The sequence below is a fragment of the Pinus tabuliformis genome, chromosome 8, assembly GCF_031772625.1.
Source record: "Pinus tabuliformis cultivar Carrire ecotype Pingquan chromosome 8, CPIR1, whole genome shotgun sequence".
NCBI lineage: Eukaryota > Viridiplantae > Streptophyta > Pinopsida > Pinales > Pinaceae > Pinus > Pinus tabuliformis.
In genome coordinates, this window is record NC_142294.1 from 866,544,800 (window position 1) to 866,561,822 (window position 17,023).

Genomic DNA, 17,023 nt, shown 5'->3' on the forward strand with positions numbered 1-17,023 from the left:
ATCTAGCTGAGGCGGGCATTCCCATGCTCAGCTTTATAAATTCATTTTGGTACATAGAACAGACGATCGTCTGATGGTAGACTGATAATTCTCTGCTGAAATTATCATCCTTTGAGTAGGATGATCATCTGCTGCAATGATGTACATGTCAAATGTCTTTATATTTCCTAAATATATATTGCAGCCCGGATGGATGAAACTAGATCCGGGGTCTTCAAACTCGTTCGATTTTCACTCTAAGTACAAGTCGATCCATGTGAGAATTGCGCTGAAGTCAAACATGGAAAGACATCGCTTGATTACCGGTCAATAATGTAAACCGTTAACAAGCGCGAGAGGAATCACCAATAATGATAATGACCCTCAAGGTACTGCAGTACAATTCACGTGGTGTGAATAAAGGACTTGGCGTCGAACACCACGCAAAATCTTCTGGTCGAAGGTCATTGATGTATACCTGTCGCCGGAAGTGAGAAACTTGCTATTGAGGCATGCAAGCTTCAAAGTACTGAGGGGGGTGTTCCTAGATCAACTTCTTGGATAATGAGCTGAAGTCGACAAGAAGCGATCCGTCAAAGGAGGGCCTTAATGAATCCCACATCAGTGACACGGAACGGAGCTAATGATTTTAGTGGAGGTGAAAACAATCTGTGACATATGATTCAGGGTGGCGATCATGGATGGATGAAGGATAATGTATGGCAGTGGATGGGACACGGTTGACTCTTTCTGGACAACATCTCTTGAACATATAACGACACTGATGCGATGGATCGGTAGCATTACCCCAAATGTGGATGGTTTGGCGAGACCATGGTGATGAGACCGGTGAATGAAACAACCCAACCCGATGTGATACGGAGGAAAAGTGTCATGTTCAAGAGCGACTTGCTACCATTAAAGCTTTGAGGTTCTCCCAATTTTTCCCCAGTCATTTCTGACCAGTACCTCTTTATTTTTGTCAAGCTTGAGGAGGATAACATATGCTTGTTCTATAACCTGCCCTTCAGGCAAGCCCATCGCTATGTTTTAACGAGCTTAGCGATAGGGAAACTCGTTCTCGTCTAAAGACAAGTTTGTCGCTATTTAATCATTTTAACGAGTCTAACAACAAGGAAAACTCGGTCCTTTTCATTTTTAGAGAGTCTGAAAAGGTACAGAAAGTTAACTCCAAAATTCCTTTTTCGTCATCTAATCCCTTAAGTCCGAAAAAGTATAAAACAATACAGAAGGGATGAGTTTTCGATAACTTTAACGAGCCGAATAAAACAAGCGCTCGAACTTTTTGTGCAATAATCCCTCAGGTCCAAAAAGATTAAAATCTAGAGGAGGGATAGCTCTTCCGGTCACTTTAACGAGCTGGAAGGCCAAAACTCGGCAAACTTTTCATATTTTACAAGTCAGTTGAAAAGAGCTTAAAGAAGACTCGTCTTTTGAGGAACGAGTGATAAACAGGGATAGCAGCAGATTCCAGGTACAGGTTGGAATTTTCCAATCACGGCAGTGTCACAAGGATGGCTAGGTGAAATCACTCTTCGTAGCTGTTCCTCAAAATAGGTAAACAATCATATGGAGGTGAACGATCGGCCAAATGACGGTGGAGGTGGCAGGTGCAAAACACGACCAAGGCTTTTTATGGCTGATAAATTTACGATCACAGTGGTTATTTACCAGGATAGGTTCATTTTTTATTTAAAAATGAGCTTAAACTCTGGAGGAAACATTGCTCACTGCTTATATTTATTTTTTAACGAGCATGAAGACCGCGTTAAAACTGCTCGGATCTTGCGTTTATTTTTTAACGAGCATGAACTTTATGCTAAAACTGCTCGATTATACCAGTCATAAGATAAGAAATGTCTCCTGTGAGATCTCTATTTTTTAAGGAGTTTCATCTTCACTAAGCTTTACTCCATATCCTTTCTTTATGCAAGTTCGGAAATGGCTAATCCCAAAAACAGATAAATAACCGCTCTTAGCTTGCACTCCAAAAGGTTTGCATGCCCCCAGGTATAAAGTACAATTTCAAGGCTGCCCCTACTTATCCGTCAAAACATTTGTTTTAAAGGGTGAGGCTTACCTCTTTTTGGTTACCCAAAGATTGTTTCGTTAACTTCTTCAAACTAAAACATTTCCTCGGCTTTGTCTACCGAAATAGACAAGGGTGAATGACCTTTGTCAAACACGTAACCTTAACAAAAGAATCTTATTCCAGAACAACCCCTCTTCCATCCACGGACGGGGTACGGACTAGTCATATTCTCTCGCGGAAATTCTACCTTATACCCAGGGTTCTTTCTGCCCGAAGCAGACCAGGATGCATGCCCCCTGGGTTCCAGTCCCATCTTTCCAAATCACTCGCACTCATCGGGAAGGAGGACTGGGGGTGGAGACATTTCTTGATTGAATAGACCATTCAGGGTTGGTATGTGACTATTTGCGATGCGTGATCCCGGAAATGAAAGTTGGTCTACGAGCTTGACCATTCTTCCTTCGTGTGGAAAACACATTACTCTAAAGAGTGAGGAGACTATTGCTCCCATGCAATATATATAGTCTCGTCCAAGGAGTAGGTTATAATCCAAGGGTCCTTGAACGACCATCACGTTCATTTGAACGGTCTTCCTTTTCAATGTAACAGGTACATTGGGGAGGATCCCTAATGGTCGACTGGTTCCTTTATCAAAACCCAAGAGATTTCTTATCTCAGGCAAAAGCGCCGGGGAACCCAGTGCTTTCCAAGCAACAGAGGAAAGGATACTCACAGATGCCCCTTCATCAATGATAGTGCCAGCCATTACCATTCTATAAATTTGGACTATGATTCTGAATGGTACACTGGCCGGCAACCGGGGTCTGCCTAGTTGGTTCCAATCAAAGGACACAACCAGGTTTCTTGGTGGTGGGACCGAATATACGGCCGGATATGACCCTGACGATGTTCCTTCCTGCGATAAAGGAATGGGCGCATTGCCCTGATGCTCATTAGAGTCGGTGTTGATGAAAAGAATCTGGATGGTGTCATCCTTATTCTCTTCAGTGAGGGTGTCATTTGAAGATGAATCTTCATTGACGGTGTCATTTGAAGATGAAACCTCCGAAGGCAGAACCGGGTCAACTGCCGTTTCGACCTTTGGACTTTCGTCCGGTCTGGATTCAGTAGGTTCATTTTCAATGACTGACGCTTCAGCCGACCACTTGAGCGGGCCAGCTGTATTTTCAACCAACGAAGGACTTGGCACGAGTTTTTTGTATCCAGGAGGAAGTCTCAATGGTGAAACCGGACGATCTTCCAAAACTCTCTTCGCTTCGTCTAAGAAGGGACAACGGTGGATGGCGTGATCGCCTTCACACAGTCTGCAGGGGGATCTTGCTCCCCCTTTTTGTCTTGAACCTTCACTTTCGCTGGTTGATGGTAAGCATTCAACATGGCTATCAGAGGTTGATGCTCCCGAATTGTGCAAACGAGGGGACCAGCCCCTTAGTATCCGGGGAATACAGGGAAAATCTCTATGGAAGTGGTCTCCTTTACATATGACACATGGCGATTTAGGCCCGGTCTGTGCTATGTGTGGATTTTTGTTAGATGTCTTTTGCTTGCCCCTAGTCGCCTTAGGCTCCTTCTTCTTCTTCTCTTTCTTCTTCTTCTCCTTCTTCTCCATGGGAGCTTGGCTTTTGCCGGCTCTACCTTGCGAAGATGAAGGATCGGAGGAAGAGTTATAGGAAGTTGAAGGCTGGTGGGCAGCTCTAGACTGATCTAACTGTTGACTCGACTGTTCAGGAACCATGGTGTTCTGAACTACATTGGTTGAGAATAGCCAAATTGGCAGGCCAATTGTCAGTCCTGGAAGCGACAATGTGGCCATGTGGGGCGCACCAACTTCTCCCCAAGAGGAGAAAGGACTAGGATTTCCATCATGTGGAATTCCTTGGTTGGTGCGTTCCATGTTCTTGACCTACAGATCAACGCAGGAATAAGAGGTGATTATGTTCCGTTTAAAATAAATTTTATAACGACGCTTTAGACACAACTTGCTTTTTCACTTTTTAAGAGTCGAGAAAAAGCTAAAGATGACTCTAGTCTCCTTCGATGTTTTAACGAGCCCGAAGTGACAAATGCTTGGATGGACTTTTTCAGTTATAGAGTTTGAAAAAGGCCAAAAGAAACTACTCTGGAGTTCTAGGTAGAGGGTGTGCCAAACTTTTCGTAAAACCACAGAATACGTTTTACGGTACGAGTGGTCGATCTTCGTGAATGCTGTGTTCACTGCATTGCGATCAGTAGGGCGGCCGACACGACTTCCTATGGATAAAGGCTTTGTTCCTATAGGGGTCTCCCAATATATACGCGACGGTACGTGGGAGCACAAGTCCGTATTGATACTTATCGCTTCACCGTGGAGGAATCACCCAACCACTCAACGCTAAGATATCACGTTTAACGACGCCGGAACACGTCTCTAGCTTAGACCTCTATGTGTTTGCGTTATGTTTCAAAGCGTTGTTATGTAAATTCAATTTATTTTAAGGTTGATCTTGTTTAGCAGTTTGCCTTTATGGATCACCACGAGATGTATTGTACAACTCCTAAATGCAGTCTAAGATGATAAGCAAGCTTTTCAATCTTTCAACTTTGAAAATCTTAACTACTGAGGGAAAAGAAAGACATCATCTTTTCACACAGATCATAGAGCACACACTAATGCGCTTTTTCCTAAATCAACATGCAAACTGTCAAATGCACATGCACAATGCAGGTATTTCTTTTCTCTTTCTTAATGTTGATGTACTACAAAAAGAAAGCTGTTGTATAACTTTGAATTCAATTTCAAGTGAAAGCAAACAAGCTTTTGTCCAAAATCAAAAGACACCTTAAGATTTACTTGTTTCGACACTAGAAATACATAAATTCAAACCATATGACGAAAGCAAAAGCTCAATCAGCTATGAACAGCAAACAAACTAACTCTTAAGATCAAAACAACACTTATCACATGTCTAGATCTAAGAGGCCACAGCAAGACTAGTTCACTTTCGTTATGGGAAACTGCAAATGATATAAGAAATACACAAAGAACAAATACAGTTTCTTTATACAACCGAGGCGGAATAGTGGCAAAGAAAGGTGGTTTCAAATAGGTACATTGACTGATAACAGGCTGCAAAAAGAAGGATGAAAACAGGGCAATAGGAAGCAGGGAACCCTAGTAGCACAAGGCAAAACTGGTTCAGCGCAGGTAGTACACTGTCAGTTTGACATTCAGCGCAGGTAGCCCCTTCGGGACCTGCGATGAAATGCAAACTGCCTTCATAGTGCCTGCAATGAAGAGAGAAACTCTCGTTTTTCTCAGTTTCCGGGTTACAGATTGCTAAAAAATTCACAGTTTTTGGCCAAATCAAAGGCTATCAATCAAGTACACACTAAAGGGTAATTAGGAGGATGAAAAGCTATCACTAAGAGCTATTTAGAGTCCTTGTGGATCAGCTCTTCAAATCATAAACATGCCCAGAAACTGAGCTAGAGTAGCTGCCCTCTACTTTGCATTTGAAAGATCCAAATGCAGTTCGATTCGGTACTCCCTGTGTTTATGAAATGAATAGCAAAAACACAAACAACCAACAAGATACGATCCCCAGTGGAGTCGCCAATTTGTTGTTGGGAAAAGTATCCAATACGGAATGACCCTATCCCACTCTAAGGGTGATAGTACCTCAGCAACAATCGAAGAAAAGCTATTTGAGATTACTTCTTTATGAGATGTAAGAGAGGGGAGAAAGAGATCCACTAACCGATGTCTTCCGCTAATGATTGATCCAATCTTCTTTCTTTGCTGATTGCTCCCAGCTCCTTGATCTTTCACTGGCCCAGCTACACCAAGATCCTGCAAAATGGCAAGAGAGGGAAACTACAAGAAGCATACATTCATAATTGATTCAAGGATTAGAATAAATCAAATACACAAGTATAACAATACACCATTGAGACACATGCATATAGAAGAACCTCAAATGCTTTATTAATGGAAGAAGTAAAGTTCAGGAAGCGATACAACCATAAAAGGCCCAATCCAGCATCACCTCCCATCAGAAAGAAATCTCCTCTTCACCTCCTTCAAAGCAAATCACCCAATAGTTCTAAACTCAAACCAACAGCACTTCCTTGCATTCACAAGATTCCAGCCCCCCTAGACCTCATGAGAGAGCTCTATATATAGGAGTTTTGGAGAAAGGATGAGTCAGCTTGAAGCTGGCATGAAGCTGACTAGTGTCCTCTCCCACTTTAGTTATTCTTCAGTTCTTGAGTCCACTTGGAGGTTCTTGCTTCCACTTGGAGATCTAGACCCTCTTACTCATCACCAGTCGAATTCCTTGATCCATGTGTCATTTTGGAAGCTTCCTGGGCATTGACACCTTGAGGAATGACTGTGCCACATGTCCCAACTCGCCCAGCGCAGGTAGCCTTCTTTGCAGTTGACATTCAGCGCAGGTAGACAGTGGAGCAGTTGACATTCAACGCAGATGCTCAGTGGAGCAGTTGACATGATCCAGAATTAGCTTGTTTTTGAGTGTTTTCAGGTGGAGAACTGCTATTCAGTTTTGTGGTTTGCTGACCTTGTTCCTCTAGGGGTAGGAACAACATGTTTAGGGACTTTGGATCCCTTAGATTATGGACATTTCATGCTTCATGCTGTAAGGCACAAAAATGTCTATAACAAGCATTATATCATAATTATATAAAGTGTTCCTCAAACAACAATTGACCTCTGACGTTTATAATTTTTTAATATCATTGCGTACTAATTGAAAAAGAAAGAGAAGGCTAGTTGCTAAGAATTTCAACTTGTGTATAGATTGGTGGAAACCTACTCCATAGAAGAACACATGATTAAGTTTTGCATCTGTATATGAATCAAATACTTGCATCCTAGATCTCTGGAAACCAACAGTCCATACCAACAGATCGAAGTAATTCAAAAGAGATGTGGGTTCACTTCAAAGTGAATCACTTCTGATGGTTTTCCTCTAATGTTACTACGTAGAGATGGTTGGTTAGTTAGCCCCAAATATTTACACAGTAAGAATGAAAAAATTGCATATGTGTGAGTCCAAAATTCTTACTTGAGGGCACGATTACCCCCTTCCAATTCATATTTCTCGAAGAAAATATCCCCTATTGTTGTAGTTGGTGAATGGTACTACCCCTTTATCTTCATCAAGGAGTTGGGAAACAACTATGAGGATCCCAAAATTCAACTAATGGAGACACCCTTCTAATGGAGCTACATAAATTTTTGAGAGGAGAATTCATACATTGGTATTAATGCAAGATAGAGAGCCACCTCCTCCTTGAAGTTCAAATCATACTTCTGATCCTTCTCAGTGTAAAACTCAAAAGAAACTACATCCATGCCATTGACAACCGGGTGATTGAAATAGCATGAGTCTTGACCATTTATAACTAATCAACATTGCACCCAATAAAAAGTCAACAATATGAAAGAATAAAACTTAAAAGAATGCGAAAGGCAGTAGCATAGAAAAGAGTGTCATAGAAGAAATAAGATGTCATATGTTATGTGATTTAATTGAATATTTAAATTATAAATAAGAATTACTTTATTTAATTAGAAATTTTAGGCTTGGAGAATTGTTTGGAAAAATAAATTGGTCTCTATATCCTAGGGCAAGTATAGATAGTATATAGAGTATATTCACTTAAGGACACAATGCCTTCAAACTTTGTAAATGCTCCATGGTTGCATTCTCTTTCAGCCATTGATATGGTTACTATAACCATTGATATGGTTACTATAACCATTGATATGGTTACTGCCTCGACGTATGTTTCATTGTCTCTAACCACCCAATGAGTTGTAATCTATTCCACTCTTATGGCATATTCATTTCCCTCCTCTCCTTCAAAGCGTTTTTCAAATAATACAATAATGTTATTGTTGTCCTCTTCTTGACTTGTAAAAACAATAGGGTTTATAGTATTTCACTTTTTTTTCCAATAAGCAAACTCCCCACTAAAAGAGGCAGTTCAAATCTAGCTTTAATGAAGTGGGCATGTATCCTCTTCCCCTGTAGCTGCATGTAGAATGCATGGCACATGTGAAGAGGAAAATTATGAATGTTAGTCCACCGACAGGTAGTATTTGGCTAAAGAACTTCAACACCTCATTCGAAAGCCCATTATGGGAGCATCTCCAATTGTTGCATTCCATGAGGGTTCATCCCTTTTAGGGATGATGTCAAATAGTTGTAGAGAATTATTTATCATTCCACAGTTTTCATACGAAGGGTTACCTTTGTGAAACTAGGGTTGATCATATGGGGTATGAAGTGGGAATATGAGTACCATGTACAAGTAAAGCCAATATGCCATTTGTATAACATGCTAACATGGAAACATACAAAAATCCCTTGAGTAAACTTTGAAAGGCTATAACGTTGTGATAAAAGTTCAAAATTTAGCAAGAATATTGTTGCTGGAAATATTTCAGTGGAAAAAAATCTATATATGAGCTCAAAAGTAACCCTAGAATAATATTCTTAGAATAAAAAGAAAAAAGTTGAATATTCCAAATCCTTGATAGCACTTAAGGGGTCAGGTATGTTAACCCTATTTTTTTTTCCTTTTTTTGTATCTAGAAGAATTACCAATTGGGTCAAGATCATGTTCACGTGGCATGGTGTAAATTCCAACCGTTACCACTAAACCTCTTGGTGAACCCATCCATGTCCCAACCTGCAACCCATAAGGCTAGTGAGGAGGGATTTTGAATCACATACATCACAAAGACTTCATATCATGACAATCAATAATCGAGTTGCCCCGTGGGTAGCCATAATTAACCATTTCGATATTGTCATTTTAAAGCATTATTTTTATGTGTAATTTATAACATTAATTAGACTTATGCAAATATGTATAAGCCTTGTTTCTAATCAAATATATAGTCTATTTGATATGGTAATAATAAATATGTAATATTGATATATAACTTTGTGTTATGTTGTATGAATGTGTTTTCCATGCAAATTTGAAATTTCATTTTATAATTTATTAAAATTCTAAATTTCTTTAAAATGTCTATATATAAAAAACAACATAAAAAATAGTATTAAATTATATTTTAAATTTGCATAAACATAATTCATGAGGTGTAAACTGATTGGTTTATGTGGGGTTTAGCCTTCACCAAGTCATTAGTTCAAATCTCATGGGGCGGGGTTGAGGATAGGAGCCACATTTAGGGGAATTAAACTATCCCAAAAAGCATCCATGCTTGACCAAAATTATACCAAAAACAAATATTATAAGATTAAAATTTAAAAGTTCTATTTTAATCATTAAAAAAACATACATGTATATTATAAAATATATATATTAAAATTCTATTTTAATTAATTAAAAAAAATTAATGTAAAAATAAATATTATAAGATAAGAATTTAAATATTATATATATATATATAATTCCATTTTAATTATTTAAAAAAAAAAAAAAAGATATCCTTGATTATAGCAATATTTTTTTTTAAGGTTACAATTTAAAAGTTCTATTTTAATCATTAAAAAAACATACATGTATATTATAAAATTTAATTTTAAAATTCCTTTTTTTATCATTAAATATAACAAATTTAATAAACATATACTTAATAATCCCAAAAACAAATATTATCAAATTATAATATAAAATTTCTATTTTAATCATTAAACAAGAAGTTTAATATACTCACACTTAATAATACATTTAATACTAGTAAAAACAACTCTCATTAATATACCCACACTTAATAATACATTTAATAATGGTAAAAACAACTTTAAGTATGACTTAATGAGTCATTTCTATCTTTGTTATTATTCAAACATATTATCACATAATGATATCGTTAAAGACACCTAAGTCAAAATTTTATCCAATAATAAGAAGCTTTTAAACATTTCTCATACTACTACTTTTATTACTAGGAAAGTACTATCATACACTTCAAAACATACATCTATTACTTTTATTATTCAGAAGAAAATGATCATACACTTCAAAGCAAATACATATTAAAAAACCACATTTTCAAAACATCACTCTGAAAAAAATAGATTTTTCATAAGAGAGCATGTGACACTGAGTTTGTTGAAATATGGCAACAAGAATATTCCAATTTAATTTGTCCTTGAATTAAATTGTGAATTAAAATCGAATTTAGTCTAACAGCTACTTGGAAATAATTAATTAATTTATTTTAGTTATTTAGTTGGAAAAATTCAAGTTAGAAGTTTTTCTGAAGTCATGCAAGAGTTATCCTTTAAATTAAGGAGATAAGATTGACTTAGATTTGAGTTGTAACTAGTTAACTCAGTTCACTGAGTTAAGTCCAGTTAAATTAGTTCCAAACTGTTTGAGGAACTAATAAACTAATAGAGAGTTAATAGTCAGTTGATGCATGCATGCACTCAACTAGTGCTACTCCAGTTAACTGAAGATTCCCTCATCAGAAACTCATGCATGTCTATTCTGGGAAAGACCTAGTTGAGAATAATGACAAGCACAGTGTACTATTAGTAGCATGTGTTTTCTCAAAGAGAAAACTCATGCATACAATCAAGGATTTAATCCTTGAGGATTGCACAGTTTTAAGGTTGATCATCCACTTGGTAACATGAAATCATCCACAAGGAATAGCACAAGGAAATAGGAGCTTGGAGGGCAGAGAGGAACGCTGTAGAGAAGCCAATGTGAGCATCTGTGAGGATTGTACTGAGAGCTGGCTAGCTGTAAGAGGTAAGGCTTTGTATAATTCTTATGTATTTCTACCATGTATGATAATACAATAGTGTGGGGTTTTTAGCTGAGGCTTTCTCCAAAGTATTTTCATATGTATTGTTCTATTGATTCTTTTTCACCTGGTTATATTGTTCAGCTAGATCTTTAAGCTTCTGCAAAATTGATAGTAGAAGTAGGTTATAGTATTCTGCTTTGATTTACATTGCATTATCGGGTTAACTTATATCAGGAATTTCTACAGAGTTTTCAAAAAGCTCCCCATCTCTATAAAGTTTTTGTACAGAGTTGTATATACAACCATAATAAATCAACCTAAATCAGTCAAATAATTTTTGCCCCTAATTTCATAACAAATCAATTTAATATAATGATAAATCATTCATTTACAAATATTATTATTTTCTATGTTATTTTATTATTAAAAATAATAAACCATTTCCGATTTTGAAATTCACATGACTTTATGAATTTCAATATAATAATATCAAATGCTCTTCATCTAAAACATCCAGAGGAAGGTTCGACTGATATAGAATGGTTTTTTGAGAGGCGAAGTTGTAAAAGTTTGGCTTCATGGAACTCCATTTTGACGATAACCTATAGTGCAACAACACTCCACCGTCCATGACTCTTGACGGATTTGCGGAACATCATCGTCTTTGACGAAATATTCATAGTCTCTTCTATGACGCAAATGTCAAAGCAAACTTTTAGTGTGAGTAACATAAGTTTCCACCGATGTGCTTTCATCGTTTCCGTCACATCTGAACGTGAGAAAAGGGCCTGCTGACGGACCCTATAGATCCGTTGAGTTGTTGCGAGGTGCATGGTGAACCGTCAAAGACCCAGGCACAAGATCAAATCCACATGCATCAATTTTGATGTAGAATACCTTAATGCCGAACCATGTAATATCTAGTTGCTACTGCAACTACGTCTTCAACCATCTTGCAGATTTATAATAAATTTCTTTATATTCATGACGGAAACATGATAACTTTAAAGTAAATATCTGTTCAATAACGTGGATAAATCAATCGTTTCTATTTTCCATGAATGAATCTGAGAACTGAGATCATACATCTGTTTCCATTTCAAGATCTCTACATAAAGAGGAAAAAGAAAATTCAAAGTTGAATAAAGATGCAAGAAGTTGAGGATCTACAACTAAAAAAAGGTTACTTTGTTTCTTCATTCCAAAACTCTTATTATCATAATTACCCCACAAATACTTTATAAACTTACATTATATCTAATCCTAAATTATTTAATAACATTTCATTCAAATAAATAATTTAAGTTTTAAAATTTTATTTATTTATTTATTTTTAATATTTTTATAAATATATAAAATACACAATTTTAAAATGCTTTCTTTACATTGAAAATAATTTGTTGAAAATGGTCTCTTTAAATTCAAGATAAATATTATAATTAATTCAATTATTTTTAGGCCGATAGGCCTTCCTTTGAATGAGTTTTTTCGTCTACCTTTTCTTTCTATGATTGACATCTGGCATGCAACTCCAACTGGCATATGATTGACATCTGGCGTGCAACTCCAACTGGCATCTGGTTTAACCAAAACTGCTTTCCATTTCTGTTCCTCCTCTTTTTGCTCTTCCTGTTCTCTTCCACGACCTGCTGCAATGTTTCCGGGCTCTTCCACGACGGCGTCCAACTCCAACTGGCATCTGGTTTAACCAAAACTGCTTTCCATTTCTGTTCCTCCTCTTTCCGCTTTCTTCTCTTCCTGTTCTCTTCCACGACCTGCTGCAATAATGTTTCCGGGCTCTTCCACGACCTGCTGCCATAATGCTTCTGGTTTCTGCTGGAAGAGGAATCCTCTGTTAATTTCATAATTTATGGTTTGTTCCACGGTTCTGTTTACCATAATCAAAATGTCTCTGGTGTAGGGCATACGTTCAGAATGCCGAGCTTGCAGAACGATCAGTTATTGCAACTGGAGACAACTTGTGGATCTCTTCTTTACGAGCTCCAGGTAATGTTTAATGTTTCTTATATTTATTTCAGCTAACCATGAAAAATATGCTATGGATTGTATAGTGGTTTGGTGGCTAAAAATCTGCTCAATTTCAGTTAATATGGGACGAAATGGGCGAGCCAGACGAGGAAAGAGATAAAATGTTGCTCCAGCTTGAACAAGAATGCTTGGAAGTTTACAGACGGAAAGTAGATCAATCAAATCGATCACGGGCTCAGCTTCACCAGGCTATTGCCGATTCCGAAGCAGAGCTCGCATCCATTTATTCTGCCCTCAGAGTTTGCCCTACCATGCCTAAACAGGTTAAAATAACAAGACCGAAAATATGCCTTTGCAGTTTATATCATGGTTTCATTTTGAATTTTAAATCTTACAAGACTCTGATATTGGTTTTACCTGCTCCATTTTAGGGAGACAGAAGAGCAGGGAGCCTGAAGGAGCAGCTGGAAGCGATAACTCCTCTGTTGGAAGAAATGCGCCGGAGAAAAGAGGAACGGATTCAGCAAATTTGGGATGTTAAAATGCAGATTCAGAAGATTTCAAATGAAATTTTGGGACGTGTAGAGCTTAGTCCGTCCGCCATTTCAGTGGACGAAAATGATCTATCTCTTAGGAATTTTGAAGAATACCAGAAGCAACTTCAATCGCTTCAAAGAGAAAAGGTAAGAATTACTACTGCTTCACTATTTTATTTTGTCTTATGCTTTTGCTAATAGCTGCAATGTGGGATAACCCTAAAGAGAGTTAGGATTTACCGAGTCTATTAGGGTATTTTATGGGTTTAACCGTATTAGCTATGTTCCAAAAAACCAAAAATTTATAGCAAGAAAACAAGTTCAAGCTTACAAAAAATTGGTAAGAAAACGGTGATAAGATGTGTATTGCTGTATAAATTGCTTTGAAAAGATCAAGCTTGATGGAGCCAGTGCAGCGTGTTGTATCACTGTGGGATGGGTTTCGTCTCATGCATAGAGCCGAAATTCATGAGGACCCAATTTTACACATTTATGATTTTAATGGGGTTTGAGTTTTGCTAACAAATCTATCATAGTTCCTTTAATTTTTAAATACTTTTAATTTTCTCAATTAATTCAAGTGTCTAAACCCCTTGTTTATTTGTAATCTGTGGATATGTCTTTTGAATTTGTGATCTGTCCTTTCGCCTTTGTTTTTTTATGTATTTTTGTGTATCTGATCTGTTCTTTTGCCATTCGTTTTTGATGTAGAGTGAGCGTCTCTACAAAGTCATCGAATTTGTCAACACAATCCATGGATTATGCTCTGTCCTTGGCTTGGATTTTGTACGTACGGTAACAGATGTGCATCCAAGCTTGGATGAGTCTGAACAATCCAAGAGCATTAGTAATGACACTGTTGATAGGTTGGCTGCGACAATTCAAACATTGCGAGAAGAAAAAAAGAAACGAATGCAAAAGGTTATTTTCATGAGATTGCCCATGCAATTTGTTTACCCCTTGTTTTGTTGGTTGCTATTACCCTGATCTGTATTGCAACATAATGTGGTGCATTGGGCTGATTCTTTTGATTTTTTCATATCTCCAGCTTCAAGATTTGGCCACGACTATGCTGGAGCTTTGGAATCTAATGGACACCCCTATGGAAGAGCAACAGATGTTCCAGAATGTCACCTGCAACATTGCAGCTTCAGAGCATGAAATATGTTCTCCCAATGCCCTGTCTATGGAATTTATTAACCATGTAGGCTTGAGAAATTTGGATGATCCTCTGCATGCATGCATGCAGTATTTATGCATATTGATGTGGTGCGAGCCAGCTTGTTTGTTTAGATTCTTAGTCAAATTATGATGATACAGGTTGAAGCAGAGGTTTCAAGACTTGAGGAGCTAAAAGGAAGTAAGATGAAGGAGCTTGTTCTTAAGAAGCGAACAGAGTTAGAAGAAATTTGCAGGAGAACACATCTCATTGCTGAAAGTAATACTACGCTGGACAAGTCAATTGCCTCCATGGATTCTGGTAAGTTCTCTTGGGTATTGTTTCTTTTACTGCTCAATTCTGGTAATCTCTTTTCATGGTATATACTTAAACAATAATAATTTATTGTAGGGAGAACATATCTTTGATAAAATTATTGGAGTAATTCCTATCTGTTAGGTGATACTTATTTGCTTTCCTTTTATTTGTTCACAGGGTTAGTTGACCCTTCCGAGCTTCTTGAGAGCATTGAAGAGCAAATTGCAAAGACTAAAGAAGAAGCATTTAGCAGGAAAGAAATCTTGGAAAGAATTGAAAAATGGTTAGCTGCCTGTGAAGAAGAGAGCTGGCTTGAAGATTATAACAAGGTAAGGAAGACAAGAACTAGAGATAGTGGAATTTTGTTGTCAAAATTTTCCTCATTGTGACACAAGCATGTGGATATTGATAACTTTGACAGGATGAAAACTGGTACAATGCAAGCAGGGGTGCACACCTTACCTTGAAGCGTGCTGAGAGGGCGCGGGCAGTTGTTAGCAAGCTCCCTGAATTTATCACTCTGAGAGGAAGACCTCGATGTTACTTTGCCCTCGCTGCTAGATGCAGAGAAAACACTGAATGCTGAATTTATCACTCTGAGAGGAAGACCTCGATGTTACTTTGCCCCCGCTGCTAGATGCAGAGAGAAGATGAATGTATCTCTCTAAGGTTTCCTTGCCTGATTCCATCTCAGTTCTTGATCTTCATTCAAATAAATTGTATGGGTCTATAGAGAAACTCTTCAGTGACAATATCTCATATTCTTGCCCATCCCTAGGGGGATGCCTGGAGTTCATCAATTTGGCCAACAACGAGATCACAGGCAGGATCTCGGAGATCAATGGCGAGCGCATCATCAAGTGGCTGGACTTATCAGTTAATCGTTTGAAGGGCAGTGTTCCAACTTCGATCTCCATGTTAAAGAAAATTGAGCGCCTGGATTTCTCAAGAAATCGGATGGTGGACAAGATACCGAGGCCCATGGGCGAGCTGAAGGAGCTGAGATGGTTGGATCTGTCATGGAACGGTTTCAAAGGGAAAATTCCAGGGCATATGTTGGGTCTGAAGCATTTGAAGCATATGAATCTAAGAAACAATCGTCTCTGTGGCCAGATTCCACAAGCGAAACCCTTAACTGTTTTCCCGGCTTTTGCTTATGCTCACAATGATTGCCTCTGTGGGTCTTCCTTCCTGCAAGAACCAAAAGCTTTGATCATGGTGGCCTTTAAGCAAAAATTAATTAGTGGGTCTGGTACAACGTCTCATTGCAATTGATATTCATTATTTTAGAGAAAATTTAAATGATGAATAGTCATTGCTGCTTGCCAGTGAGAGGGCCGACGCTTTCGCTTTAAGTAGATATGTAGGTCTGGTAAATGTTGGTAGCATTTCATACCAGAGCCCTTTCCTCAAAATTGGAACTGCATTTAATAAAAATTAAATTTATATTTCATTGTTTATGCCTCTCCATCAGAGGCGAGGATGTTTTTTGAAACATGCACTGAATTTTACTATACTGACCATAGTACTTAGTCCTGAGATAACATCGATAAGGATGAAAATATCGATGTCAATAATTTTGTACTTAGTCCTGAGATAACATCGATAAGGATGAAAATATTGATGTAAATAATTTTGTATGAAAGTGAAGTGAATCTTGCAATGCGCATATATAGAGCCATTAAGTGATCTAAAATGTGGTAGGTAGATTAATTCCACAAAAACAATTGTTGAACTTCAGACTCTCTCAATCCTCTCTTAAGGTGATATGTGAGGAGATGCCAACCTGAAGGAAATATGCTACATGTCACTACCGGAATTGAAAAATGAAAAATTAGAAATGGAATTTCTTGAAGAGTTTCATGATTTGATTTTCTCAATCAGTGGTGTAGGCTTCTCTAAATCTATGGATCTCATTTTTGGTGCAGTCAATTTTATGGAAAGACCATGCAAAGTTCGCAACATTTGCTTAAGAAGTACTTTTATGGAAAGACCATGCAAAGTTCACAACGTTTGCTTAAGAAGTACTGCCCAGCTGTATGAATTATACAATTTGTCAGAGCTTCATAGTGACAATGGTCTGCACTATCCATTGTGAACAAATAATGAGTAGAAATATTAAAAAGATTTATGAATAATTAAGTAAATGAAATATCAAAATTGTATCTTACTTGGGACAAGCACACATAGATTTGATACAAACTGCTCATTTTTAAATAAATTCAAAA

General features: G+C 37.6%; 1 protein-coding gene across 1 annotated transcript; it reads left to right on the plus strand.

Moving 5' to 3' along the window:
• Window positions 1–12,419: 12,419 nt before the first annotated feature.
• LOC149238312 (65-kDa microtubule-associated protein 3-like) lies at window positions 12,420–16,248 on the plus strand. The gene is made up of 8 exons (XM_089372985.1): window positions 12,420–12,800; window positions 12,899–13,105; window positions 13,214–13,465; window positions 14,030–14,239; window positions 14,367–14,522; window positions 14,639–14,798; window positions 14,973–15,124; window positions 15,217–16,248. Exons 1-8 carry the CDS (start codon window positions 12,729–12,731, stop codon window positions 15,379–15,381), a joined length of 1,374 nt encoding a protein of 457 aa, XP_089229111.1. The 5' UTR covers window positions 12,420–12,728; the 3' UTR covers window positions 15,382–16,248.
• The last annotated feature ends 775 nt before the right edge of the window (window positions 16,249–17,023 follow it).